This window comes from Electrona antarctica (genome assembly GCF_951216825.1).
Source record: "Electrona antarctica genome assembly, chromosome: 9".
Classification (NCBI taxonomy): domain Eukaryota; kingdom Metazoa; phylum Chordata; class Actinopteri; order Myctophiformes; family Myctophidae; genus Electrona; species Electrona antarctica.
In genome coordinates, this window is record NC_136790.1 from 10,708,266 (window position 1) to 10,722,681 (window position 14,416).

At 41.7% G+C, this 14,416-nt stretch overlaps 1 protein-coding gene across 1 annotated transcript in view; it reads right to left on the reverse strand.

Annotated features, from left to right (window-relative positions):
* The window catches only part of csf1a (colony stimulating factor 1a (macrophage)), a 48,562-nt gene that overhangs the window by 22,208 nt on the left and 11,938 nt on the right, over positions 1-14,416 (reverse strand). Inside the window, exon 2 of the mRNA XM_079511301.1 lies at positions 11,214-11,255. Within this exon, the coding sequence (XP_079367427.1) occupies positions 11,214-11,246 (33 nt within the window). The 5' untranslated portion in view covers positions 11,247-11,255. The remainder of the gene's footprint in view (positions 1-11,213; positions 11,256-14,416) is intronic.

Below are 14,416 nucleotides of genomic sequence, written 5' to 3' on the forward strand. Positions count from 1 at the left end.
AACACATGCACCCGAGAAGAACAGATACTATATGTTCGTCTCTGGCAGCTTGTTTGTAAATTATCTCTATAAAATAGCTCAAGGCTGTATTGCTGATTACTTAGGTTAGGACCCCCGCAGTGGTGTCCGGTTAGAACTTAAACCAGGATGCTTCGACTTCTGCCTTCTCCCTGAAGCCGACCCTCTATATATTCTCCGACCAGGCTTGTCACGATGACTAAGCCAGTTAGATCTATCCATATATGGTTCTATCCATATATGGTTCTACCATATCTATCGATATCAGCACTAGGTCGGCTCGGGCCCAAATATAGGGATTGTCATACTAAACATGTCATATATCATATAGCCCAACGTCCTAGTCAGAGTCTTCGTTACAATCTCTATATTTTAAGTACGGAAAAGGACATGCAATATAGCTCTGGACACCGCGAGGAGGGGGCAGAGAGGGCCGCGAGGAGGGGGCAGAGAGAGGGAGCTCAGGGAGAGCAAGGAGAGAAAAACAAAAGAACAGGGAAGAAACGGGTCAAAAGATAAATCATTGATATAGCCTACATTTATACATAGATTTTCAGACCGTTATGCAGCCTTCAAATCCAGTCCTATATTGCGCTGATCAGACCAATGGTCACCAATTGTGGCCATTTGAAGCATTAAACACGGCTGCTGTAGCGCCCCACATGTGCCCAATTTAGTTTTTTTTGGTGTGGCTATTCTCATGGCAGAATCCTGAACAATGTTTGTGCCAAGTAGGGTGTGGATCGGAGCAACAGTGTGCCTGGGGCCCCGGGGGGGGGGGGGGGGGGGGGGGGGGCAACGTGGCCCCTGCATGTCACATGTGACCCCGGGTGTGACTATTGTCATGAATGGAGAAATTCTTAATGCCATCAAACTCAGAAATGAATGATACTCTGAGTACAATAAAAACAAAAATGAGCAACTAATTGAAACGTGCAGAAACTATGTAATGTAACAAAATGATCACAGTTGCCAAAAATACTTTGTTAATGAGAACATTGAGGGAAACAAAAGCCACCCACACAAACTGCGGGAGACACTAAAACAATTAGGCTGCAAGAACAAATTCCAAACTAAAACTACAAACATCTGCATTATTTCATGGCTCATTACTGCCAAATTGGTTGTGGCGAACTGTTTTAACTGTTTTTTCACCACAATTGCGACCCCCTGTTGGGAGAAGAGAACAAGTGGTTGACATCAACTGAACCATGTCCTCGTCCCTCCCAGTAAGCTGCGGTCTTCCTCAATGAAGCATAATAAGGCCGTTACTGTTCCTTCTATACAGTACATTAACGACATGAATGCTGCCTGTAACTGCAAATTGTTTCTGTTCGCTGATGCTGATCTCTGGAAAGAACAAATTGCAGGTTTAGGACCAAAATCCGTACTTGGCTTACCGATAACAAACTGCCACTACACCTTGGTAAAACAGAATCCATTCTTTTTGGGTCCATATAAATTATTTCAAGGTCAGAGTTGATGACACAGTATTTTTTTTAGCAAAGAAGAGACTACCTATTTGGTCTGTATTCTTGACAAAAATTGACAGGTGAAAGCATGGCAACAACGGTGATCAAAAAAGTAAACCATCCAATGCCACTTTGACCATGCTTGCACCTCCTGGTACTCCAACATCTCAATAATAGGCCAGTCAATCTAAGCTAAAAATGGACGTGACCCAAATTAAATTGCAATAGTAATCGTTCATGGTTTTTTGTAATCTTTAGGGTCATCCAAATAACATATTAAAAATTGTTGTATTGAAAAATTGTGGATCATGGTTCATGATTCATGATTCTGAACCCATTCCAAGCATTAGTTTTGCACAAAAAACACTCCTTGGGCTAAAAATGGCCATAGCCACCCAAATGTGATGACCTCATCACATTTGTGAAGGCGGCTATGGCCGTTTTAGCCGAAGGAGTGTTTTTTGTGCAAAACTAGTTTGACATGTCACATGCTACTTAAAGCACATTTCAAATTAGACATTTTTACCTTATATAGGTTTTAAATGGTACCCGAACATTCAATCCCTGAATTTACCATGATCTAAAATTTATATAAATAATCAATTTTTAATATGTTATTTGGATGACCCTATGGATCATAAAAAAACCTTGAACGATTACTATTGCAATTTATTTTGGGTCAAATCTTGACTATTGACTGGCCTATAAATACTACAGTAGCTTCAAAGTTCCCAAAACAAACTGATTCAACTACTTCTCGGCCTGGGGCACATGACCCACCTTTTCCCCCATCCATTTTGCTAGCCTAGAATGGCTCAGGGTACAAGACAGGGTCAAACAATTAAAAATGGGATTGGTTTTCAAAATAGTCATTGCCCTCAATGCCCTCAATATTAAATTCTTCTTAATTCCTTGTCAGTCAGAGGGAAGTAGGCCACAGCTATTGCAATTGGTTCACACAGAGCCAAGAGCCAAGATATTTCAGCACAGAGAGGGACAGAACAAGAAAAACAGAATATTGGAGGATACTAGCAGTATTGTCTTTACAAATCAAATGATTTGTAAGCGTTTTGCGCCAAAAGGCAATTTATGGTCAGCATGATGATTCAATAATAATACAGGAAAAAACACAATCCGATTTTGCTTGTCTAAATTTATCTATTCAGCCTATAATAAAAAGCCTTTTACAGTATGTGCATTCTGTTGCACCAGCCACCCCAACCATGGACCGTTTCAGCTGCTACTGTCTGGCAGGTTACTGCACCACAGCCTCAATGCCCAGACCAGCAGACTCTGGGACAACCTTTCCATTAGACAACTTGGTTTATGAACAAAATATACAGTACACGTATAGGCTATGTACAGTATATATGTGTATTGATTGAATGAATGAATGAATGAATGAATGAATGGCTTTTTTTTCCAAAAAAATTAAAATTATACAAATTCAACAAAAAAAATGCAATATGAAGAAGACAAAACAAAAACAAGCCTCACAGGCAACAACAAACAATACTAATTCTACATGTTCGAAAAGGAGTAGAGTGAAGTATAAAACGTATCTACCGGTAATCATACCCTTTCATTCAGCGGCATCACACACACACACACACACACACACACACACACGTGCACGCCCGCCAGCCCGCCCGCACACACCCACACACGCCCGCACGCCCGCACGCACGCACGCACGCACGCACGCACGCACGCACGCACGCACGCACGCACGCACGCACACACACACACACACACACACACACACACACACACACACACACACACACACACACACACACACACACACACACACACACACACACACACACACACACACACACTGCATACTGTAGCCTATACTGTGTCAAATATACTGTGACATACTAGCGTCATGTCCAGGGGGTGTACTTGTACATCAAGCTGCCTCACGCTACAGAAACAGGAGATAGGCTCCTGCCCTATGGGCCTCATGGCTCGGCAAGGCTACTTAGCCTATACTGTATGTACTGTATATGTATGTAACTAACTAACATTAAGTGCTTTCGACAAGATTTTTTCGGACAGACATTCCGGTGCGGGGGAGCCGACATGCCCACAGGGTTCTTTTCCTGCTGGTTATGTGAGAGACCCTTATTACCAGAATTGGGGAATGTTATGTTTGACCGTGCTTTCCGTGGAGGATGTGGAAGACATATGGATAATTGGACTCATGGTGGCAGGCTTGGTGCTATCAGGCCTAGGCGGGAGTCTGATCTACCGGAAAATTTCGAGGGGAGCAGTCGAGAACGTCGGAAGTGGGCCCAAGCTGCTCACCATGGTAACTGAACTGTGCAGAGTGACGGGAGGCCTCGCTGTGGCTATAGCTGAGCTCAATCGAAAGCATGATTCCAACTTTGACAAACTTTCTGAGAGACTCATTGGCCTCGAGCGAAGATTTGAGATCTGCCTGGAGCGTCAATCTGCGATACAGGGAATGTTACTACGGGCAAAACTCGAGAGAGATGATTCTGAATAAATAAGAATCCCTTTCTCGCATAATCTGGAAAATAGGCTCATGGCGAATGCAGTGGAGAAGATCACGCGCACCCCCCCCACCTCCCCCCCACACACAACATCTGAAAGTGCTCCCGTCTGGGAACCAAGGCCACGCAGTCTGTACAGCTTGCTGTGTTATTCCTCTCACTATCTGGACTTTGAGACAGCGCGACCTGGGATCCAAATCCGGGAGGGCAGCTCAGGACACACAAACATAAACAATGAACTTAACGAACACTTCACACACACTCCTACACGACACGCCGCCCTCCCCCCCCCCACCTACCCCAAGCCCCACCCGCTGCTGTTCCGGCTGTGCTCCCTTTTTTTTTTTTTTCTACGCGCACGCAGCCCTTCCAACCTGAAGAGTGGCGTGAGGGTAGTGCTTTTTGATCGGTGTACAGACCTACAACCCGCCCTGCCCCCCACCCAAGAACATTCTGTGCCCACACGATACAATGCAACTGTAATGTAATGTGATGTGATGTTTACACCCCTCCCCCCCTCCCTCTCTGTCAAGACCCCCACCCAAACTCTGCCCCCCCCCTATCCTTCTTTCTTCTTCTTTTCTTAATTTTTCTGATGCAAGTAAGCTAAGGGCAGCGCCGAAATATGGCTGCAGCTGTGTAGCTCAATTTGCTGTCACCTTCCCCTGTAACTGCAATGAGTGTCTGCACAATCATGAATTTCACCCACCTTACTTGTAATGTGATGTGACAAATAAACCTGATTCTGATTCTGATTCTAACTAAGTAACTAACTAGGTCTGTAGGTATGAATGTACAGTATAATTTGATAATGCTGCCATAAGCCATTAGTGCCATTGCTGCCATGACTCATGATGAGTATCCTGATAACTGAAGCCTGGAAGAAACCAGGTGGTTCATTAGTTAAACCAGGTGGTTCATTAGTTAAACCAGGTGGTTCATTAGTTAAACCAGGTGGTTCATTAGTTAAACCGGTCAGTTGTTCCCAAACGTTTTAGCTCGAGACCCAAAAGATAAATTAGATGTCCGAGACCTAAACTATTTTATTTTCCATGGAATTCGTTTGATTATTTAGCATTTGATAGTAATCGTTACTTTGATAAATGTTTAGTTTTTATTTCTGAAATCTTCTGAGATATATATATATATATATATATATATATATATACACACACACACACGCACGCACGCACACACATTTTAATCAGTAATGTATCAGTTTAACAAGTAATGTAATCCATCTTTTTCCACTGAGCTCAGGGAAATCATGTCTTTCGTTATAACGTAAGATTTGTTGCTTTCCATATTGGGAAATGGGTACAAAAGACAATGCAATTGTTTGTTATTTTATTACAGCCCCACTGGCACACATGGGACAAAACCTGTGGCCAGAATAAAGTTATCTTGGGCCCTTCACTTTTGAGATATGCCCACTCACTTTCAAATGGAATCATTCTTCACATCCACTTTCCTCTCCACTAATAGCTCAAAGCAAACAATCCATCACAGCAGAAAATGGACGTGTACGCAAGCCACAAACTCTGACTGACTGGCTGACTGACTGGCTGGCTGGCTGGCTGGCTGACAGGCTGGCTGGCTGGCTGACAGGCTGGCTGGCTGGCTGACAGGCTGGCTGGCTGGCTGGCTGGCTGGCTGACAGGCTGGCTGGCTGACAGGCTGGCTGGCTGGCTGACAGGCTGGCTGGCTGGCTGGCTGGCTGGCTGGCTGGCTGGCTGGTTGCTGCATTTACTATGTGGCGCTGCTCTACGGCGACATGGGCACAAGGGCTACGCAGCAACTGTGCAGGCGGGTCCTTGGGGTCCGAGAAAAATGTCTCCCTCGGGAGACAAAATAAAGAAACCTTGAACCTTGAACCTTGAAGATACAGTATTAATGTCATGAGGCATGTCCAGCTTTATTTTTTATTTTTTTTGTTTTTTAAGAGATGTATACATTTCTGCTCACCAGCCATCTACTGTACTGTCGACTATAGCCTTGCCAAAAGTGGAACCAGATGTCATAAACATATTCAATGCCATAGGATGCCTTTTGACGCCTTTCCCATATGGCCCTCATTGCCAATGACGCCTTCAACACCTGCTGTCCACCAGGTGGCACTGTATAAGTTAACTTTGCAAATCCCGGCACAAAAGCCATGTCCTTAAAATACAGATTTGCCACATAAACACATATGTAATGGATTGACAATAATATGTTGACTTGCACGTACAGTATATGCGTGTGTAGCCTAATGATGATGTGAACTTCAACTAATGATGTGGAAGACCACATGTGGGCTTTGTTGTGGATGTATAAGCAATCCCTCAATCTTTCGGGAACACCCAGGGTCGGATCCTGGGTCCAGGGGGCCTAGTCTGAGACCCCCCTTCCTCTACTACACAAATGCATGCCAGCGCCATGTACACTCCATACAACTGCCGGTCTATTCTTATATGCAATCTGAGAACCATCATAAAAAAATTAAAAATAAACTCTTGGTTGATTGTCTTGAGAAAATAATTATACATGTAACATGCATAATCTATATAATTAATGTTTGAGCAGATAGCACCCCTTAGACTATTTACAAAACACTGATCATTTGCTATGGAAATAGAAAGGAATGCATTCATTCAAAGAAGGAGTCATCAATATGTCCAGACAAATCCGTGGCAAGACTTGTTGTCTGTGGCAAATATTAGATTATGTTTTCACATAACATTATAACGTTCTTATTTTGATCATGAGACCCATGGATGTGAGTCTCCAGGTTTTCTGCAGAATATATGATACTGATTTACTGATCTATGACACTATATATGGCCCATTCGGGGTCTGCCAGTACAGTGGTTCTCAAACTTCTTATTTTCAAGGACCCCCATAACTCTGAGCGTGCACAAATGGACCCGACATTTTCAGAGTTGTCCACCACAAGCCGGCATGACGATGAACCCTGATTCAAAGTCACATGCACTCAATCAGCGAGCTAAGTTTACACATGGCAGTGGTTTGCGTTCCGTTGCAAACTTTTCTCAATAGTGCAAATGATGGTCAGTGACCTGTCTATGACCGTAGCAATTTATGTCATCCCATATCCCATTCCATCTCACTCCTATAATTGAAAAGACACTGTTTGTGTGTGCGTGTCTGAGCACAAGTTGTCGTGGTAAACTGTCAGCATTGTACTGCACACATGCCCCATCTGCAGGGAGCTGCAGGGAGAACATGCCCCTGTTCACAAAACTTCACATGCAGTGGAAAGTGAGTATAGCTTTAGGTCTGGGTTCACATCAGCGAAGACCTGAGCTGGTCACATGACGTGTGGTAGCGAGACAATGTGTCACTGGTTTGTATGGACGATGCTCCACTCGTGACCACGAGCCAAAGACTCTACAGAGAGTGGTTAAAACAGCACAGTATGAGCTGCCAGCCATGCAGGACCTTTACACCCAGACACTAGCAGAGTGTGAATATTGTGTCATGCTGTCTTTCTCAATCACCAGCTCCATCAACAACGGTCAGGGGCAAACGAATGAATTGCCTCAGCCCGTGTTCACTCATGGGCAGCTCAGCTCTACAGTGCTTTCTCCAGGGTAACGAGAACCACCAGTGTGTAACATTTTTACTGTGGTGGGTGATGAGGAGGGAACTAACTGACAACATTGTTTATAAGGAGATGCTTAAATTGTCTGTAAGTGATTAATTCAAACACATGTTTGTAATAAGTATTTTGATCATAAAATAAACATACTGCATTCATAACATTCTCTAACGACTTCTGCTTTTCTGGAATAAAACGATATTGCTGCCTGCATGTATACAATGATCAGCATGGATTACCCTCATGATGGTGATGGGGGCAGCTGGGAGTAGGGCTGGCAGTGATAGGCTGTACAGATCCTCATGATGGTGATGGGGGCAGCTGGGAGTAGGGCTGGCAGTGATATGCTGTACAGATCCTGTGGGGCCTAGGCTGTTGTTTGTTCTTTTTCAAATAAATAAAGCTTGAAATTGATATGGGGTACAGCCTGTACCCCATATCAATTTCAAGCTTTATTTATTTGAAAAAGAACAAACACGTTCCGGCCTATGTGGCCTTCAATCAGGCTTTATTTATGGATCTTTATGGATCCATAAATATAGCCTGATGACGGCCGCATAGGCCGAAACGTTGCTGTTTCCCTATTAAAGTTTTTTCACAGCATTTGAAGACAGTGTGCGGGTGTTTGTTCTTTTTCATTGTCGGGCACCTTACCCTCTCCTATATGCACCTGTCGCCTGTGTGCAAAAGCTTTGCTTTTTATAAGCTTTATTTATTTAAAATGCTAAATCACACAAACGTCTCGATAGTATCACTTTACAACATATTACAATATCACAATAAAAACAGATCATGGGCACACGCAGAGATTATGGTCTATCATAGTAAACAGGAAAAATGTGTTTAGTTTGTGAAAAAAAAACCTATTGGATCGGGTCACGGGTCACGGTCTCTTACAGAGGTAGGTAAAAGGTTCCAAACGTAAGGAGCAAGGTGGGAGAAGGCCCTGTTGCCTGATTTTGTATTGATTCTGGGGACAGAAAGGTATGTGACATCTAGTGAATGGAGGGAACAGGAGGGCATGTAAGGAATGATGGAATCTGACAGGTATTATGGAGAGCAGAATCAGAGAATCAGAGCAAGCCTGAATAGAGAGCCAAAGGAGGGATTTGACGACTGGAGTGATATGTACTGGTTTAGTACTCTAAGTATAGGCCTAGTCTGGCAGCAGTGTTTTAAACAAGCTGTATAGTGGCTTTGTGGTGCAGATGGGTGAACCGGAGAGTCGAGAAGAAACAAATGCATCCATCTGGTTTCAGCACCCGGTTCATTTAGCAATGATAGAATTGATGTAGCGTAAAAAAAGAAAGAAAAACAATAGGCTAGGTTATTATCTGAGGGAGTCTTCAACAACCAGGCATTAGGACCTTATGTGCCTCACTGTGGTGACCTGGCACGCAGAAAAGACAGCAAAACTGACTATTTTACTTTGTCGTTAGCAGAGGCAATTCTTGAACCTGTTGAGACCCTGGGCCATGGGACATGGGGCCTTGGGGCCTTTTTTAAGGACTTTTAATGACTGGTAGTTGCCTACTGTGCTGTGCCTGTTCATTAATGTGCCTCTATATTTAGGGCCTTTTTGAATCAGGCTCTGAAAATCCCATGGGGCCTTTTTTAAGGACTTTTAATGACTGGTAGTTGCCTACTGTACTGTACTGTGCTGTGCCTGTTCATTAACGTGCCTCTATATTTAGGGCCTTTTTGAATCAGGCTCTGAAATTCAGGGCGGGGCTCTGGAACGGTCGGCCACAGTTGGCCCAATTTTCCCGCCAGGCTCGTTCAGGGATCCAGCTCTGGGAATAGTACCCAGAGCTGTGTCCTAATGTGTCCTCTGTTCTAACCTTATTTGTACTTTATTATTAGAGAACTTACAACACTATGAGATAATGTGTATTCGGACAAGGAAAGCACATAGGCAATTTATATATTTATTTTTTTACCTTTATTTAACCAGTAAAAAGAGTCTCTTTTACAAGTGGGAACTGGCCAAGAGGCAGAGATAAAATTACACTTTCATCATACGTACATGTCAAATTACACAACAGCCAATAATACATACCACACACACACACACACACACACACACACACACCCACACCGTATTTGTTGTTGTTGTTATTATTATTATTATTATTATTATTAGTAGTAGTAGTATTATTATTGTCATTATTGTTATTATTATTATTATTATTATTATTATTATTATTATTATTATTATTATTATTATTATTATTATTATTATTATTATTGATGAAAAGGCAATTCATGGGTGGCTTGTACAAAAATAATACATTTCACCCACCATTTTACAACTGTCTATAAACTTGAATTAAAGTGAAATAAATTGAAGTTGAATGAGCTGTAACTAAGCTTAGTGGAAATGAAATGTGGAAAAAGGCACACATTAGCAAAGGGCAGAGGGTAAATATTTCCAGCATTTCTCTTGAGAAAAATCTGTTGCCACTTTACAGACCAGACCGTCTGTGATCTGTGTTCAAATCTCTTCACATGCGGCTATCACTCCTCTTTCTGGCTGTTCCTCTCAACATGCCAAAACCCACCTGTGTATAATATACTTCAGTGTACGACTGCGTTGCTCACCTTAAATAACTCAACTGACTTTTCACTTTTATCCAAGTAAATTCTGTGAAGAAGAAATGTTACTTTTTCTAGGAGGAAAAGTAAAATGTGGCTACATTTTGCTTGTGACTTTTACACTATTACACTTTGAACGGTTCCTTCCAAATCTGCTGTAGCGCATACTATACTGGCAGTTTATTGGATAAAGAATGCTGTTGGTGTATACAATATACCAAGATTATATGCATGTGTACATATGCTGTTGTGCTCTTTTTTTGGACTCTCTCCCTCCCCCTTTTTACAGTTTTATCATTATTGTTATTTTTATTATTATAATTATTATTATCTATGCTGCTGCATTGTCTGAAGGAAGCCAAAACGAAGTTTACTCTTCCGTACCTGTACACACGATGTAACAACAACCTTGAACCTTGAGTGGACAGATTAGCCTACTACAACAATACATTATGCACTGCCTTCTTTGTCCGCCTTAATTTGTTAATTGGTATAATATGGTTTAGGCCATATTTGAATTAGCACATAGTTATTTTGTATTTTTTGGTTTATTTCTATTGGACAATAGAACTTCCAATTTTCTATTTTAGACATTTCAATTACATTATGATAATTTAATATAGTGACTCAGTACTTATTCTTCTTTTCAGTAGATACTTTCTTAGTCTTACTCTTTGGATTTTACTTATATCTGAATCGTTATTATTTAAAGTAACAATAATACTTTTACGCGAGTACAGTTTTTGGCGAGGTGGGTAGATCACTGATTCCGTGCTGTGAGGTAAGGGAGGAAAAGTTAAATTGTTTTACTGTTTGATGAAGTGATTATTTACCTCACATCATTTTTTATGCCTGGTATTGTCATTGGACGTGACAGCTTTACTATGGACGGAACTCCAGTTCTAGTTAGTTGACTAGATGAGCTTACAAACAATTAACTGTGAGAAAATGCACTAATTTATTCTATTACATCATTATGGATACAAGGCCTGTAGAGTGACTTACCTTGGCTGTAAGGACTGGTTTGTGTGTGTTCATCTGGCCGACCTGGGCAAGTAAAAGGAAATAAAGTCCACTTTTAGAGTCATTGGCACAGAGGTGTTGTCTGTCTGTGGCAAAGATCAGCCTGTGTCACATTCCAGGTGCTGGCCTGTGCTGGAGAAAGGACATGGGGACAGAGCAGTATTCACGACAGACTGACTGAAGCACTTCAAGGTGGAGCTCTGCTGCTTGACTGTCACTATTGAGACAGAGAGAGAGAGAGAGAGAGAGAGAGAGAGAGAGAGAGAGAGACAGAGAGAGGGGGGTGGGGGGTTAATGTTTGATGCCCTCTTCTCACTGGTTCTTTATATTGACCACTGTAGACCTGTATAGTCTTCTCCGTTCAATTTTAGTATTACTCTGATTATCACCGGGGATAATAGACTTGGACAGTGTGGTTATTACACATATTACTGGTAACAGTATAAGCCTCCCACTAGACCCGTTTAATATAGCTCTTTAGTGTCATTTCGTTTGGGCTGCAGCTATGAGAAAGACCAGTCTCAACTTGGCTACAATATTAATGCGCCACTCAAATTTTGTAGCTTCTAGAAGAATAGCTGCCCAGGAAAAAGTGGCTTCATATTTGACCGCAAAATTTACTGTGAAGTGCAAACAGCTGGCAAAAAAGATTAATGGCTTTCTCCGTTCTTTTACTGACTGATTTACTAACCAAGCAACACAAATGGGACTAGCTTTGCTGTTTATTGTGACTGTAGGCGGCTTTGGAGAACAAAAACGTGACTCAGAACCAAGATAGAATGCCGCACTTTACCAACAAATGTATCAGAAACCAAGGACACACGATATGATCCCATGATAGATTTGATACTGTCAGTCTTGCCTTTGTTGTTCAGTGAAGAGCATTTCATTAATGCATGTGGACAGATTAAATATATTTGAATATATTTTTGATCGATTGAATACTTATTCGTTTTTTTTCCCCCTTTCTTATTCTTATTTAGGCCCATCAAGCATTTAGGCTAAAAGGACGACACAAATAAGTCCTGGGGACTTGTTTCTAGTATGGTTCTATGTATCCATGTAGGACAGGGTTCCCCAATTAATTTTCCTCAAGGGCCACAAATGGCCCGCGGGCCGCCTATTGGGGAACCCTGATGTAGGACCATAATTCATAAATATATTGACAAATAGGCCTAGCATATTTACAATCACATGACTTTAGTAGATTATTGGCAAATGTTTAAACAGTTGTCTGGAACTAACCCACAGATTTGTATTCTGGTCTGCAAGTTATTACATATGCCTATAATAGCACCATATTTCCTGTCCACCACCACCACACTACTGTAGATATACACACGAGTATACCCTCATATTAAGACCACCTCTTGAAAATAAAGCAATAATAATGTGGACATTCTTGCTACAGCCAGTGTATTCTGGTTTATATATACAGTATGTTCAGTCATTATGTATGGAGTGACATACTAGTATACTGCAAGAAAGCCTTCCCGAACTGTGCACACCCACTATTAAAAAGAAAATGCACTCTTCAAAATCTGCGCACTACCCAAATATGCTCACCCACTAATACTATTCAAATAAATCAAAATCTAACTGCACACTCACTATCAAATTCTGCATACCAACTATCCATTTACCAGACATTATATTCAGTCTTCCTGTGCAGCCAGTGGATATTATAGAGTGCCGAAGTCCTGACGTCACTCGCTCGTCCCCTGGTTCCAAGGGGTTCATGGAAGTCCTGACGTCACTCGCTCATCCCCTGGTTCCAAGGGGTTCATGGAAGTCATTTCTCTAGCACATGTGCTAACACACTGTAAACGATGCATCTACAATTTGTACAACTGTGCAATGAGCAATGTAATTGTTATGTCCATATCAAATAAATAAACATAAACATATGGAGAATAACATGGGCTCATCTTAAAATCGTTTCATATAAGCAATGTGGTCCAAAAATAAACAAGCTGTCTCGGCGTTATTGTCAGGGAGGTGTGTCTGTATCGTTTGTGACAGTCAGTCACTCTCACTCATATATTATGATACAGTCTATGTTACAGTTTCTAGCGAAAATGTAACTAATTCAGTAGCAGTAACAAATTCAATAGCGTTTTCTCTCAGTCCGTTGATTCTTCATATCCATATGAGTGAAACGGCCGGGATGACATTTTCATTTTCAAACACAGTTCTTATATGAGGCGATCTAAAATCCACCTATGGGGATTACAATGCAAATAAAAAGTACATGAACCTGTGGATATCGATATTGACGTCAGACTTCGGTGCTCTATACTATATACTATGCAACCCAGATGGATAGCTAACTCACAGCTGTCCACTATAACTGGATAGGGTGTGTCAGCTAATTTGGGCCGCTTTTTGGTAATTAGCCTGGGAAACTAAGAAAAAGCGATGCATGACACTAAATTGGGTTTATTAGACCGTGAGTTGGTCGGTACCATCTGGCTGAATAATGCATATAGTGATTTTTGTGAAGGTATACATGTCTAGAGTTAGAAAATATGTGATAGCATTGCACCAGTGGTAGCTTTATGAGTGCTATCATGCATTTTATTTTATAACACTTATAGGCGAAAATTGCATGGGTCAATATGAAAAAACAAATACACCCCCCAAAAAAATGATAGAAAGGGTTTTTCCAATTGGTTCTGGTACCTCTAGGCATGCTTAAGAATATACTGAAAATCTAGGAAAATATATGTTCCGGAAACACGTTATTTTCAAGATGGCGTCCATCCGTCCAATATATTTGCAGGAGCTTAAAATGGTAGTCATTGGTACTCGTGCTCATAGTGACATAGTTAGTTAGGTGAACACATAGGTGGTCACATAGTCACGGACATTGCTGTTCGTTGGAGTGGTTGCACCACTCAAAAAAACACCTTCAGTGTTGATGATGTATACTGCATTTGGGCATGATGATCGAGGCAGGCATCTATGTCCCTGATGCAGGGTGATACGCATGCTCAGTGAATAAACTGATGTGCTTGCCTTGTTGGTGTATTGAGGTGTATTGGCTATAGAGCGTCGCAGTCCCGCCCCCTACCCTGGACCAGGAAATGATTCCTATTTATTTAAAGACGTTTACGCCGCAGACAAAGCCAACTCGAGTCGTGACAAATCATCATGGGCCGAACAAATAATTAGAAAGAAGAAAA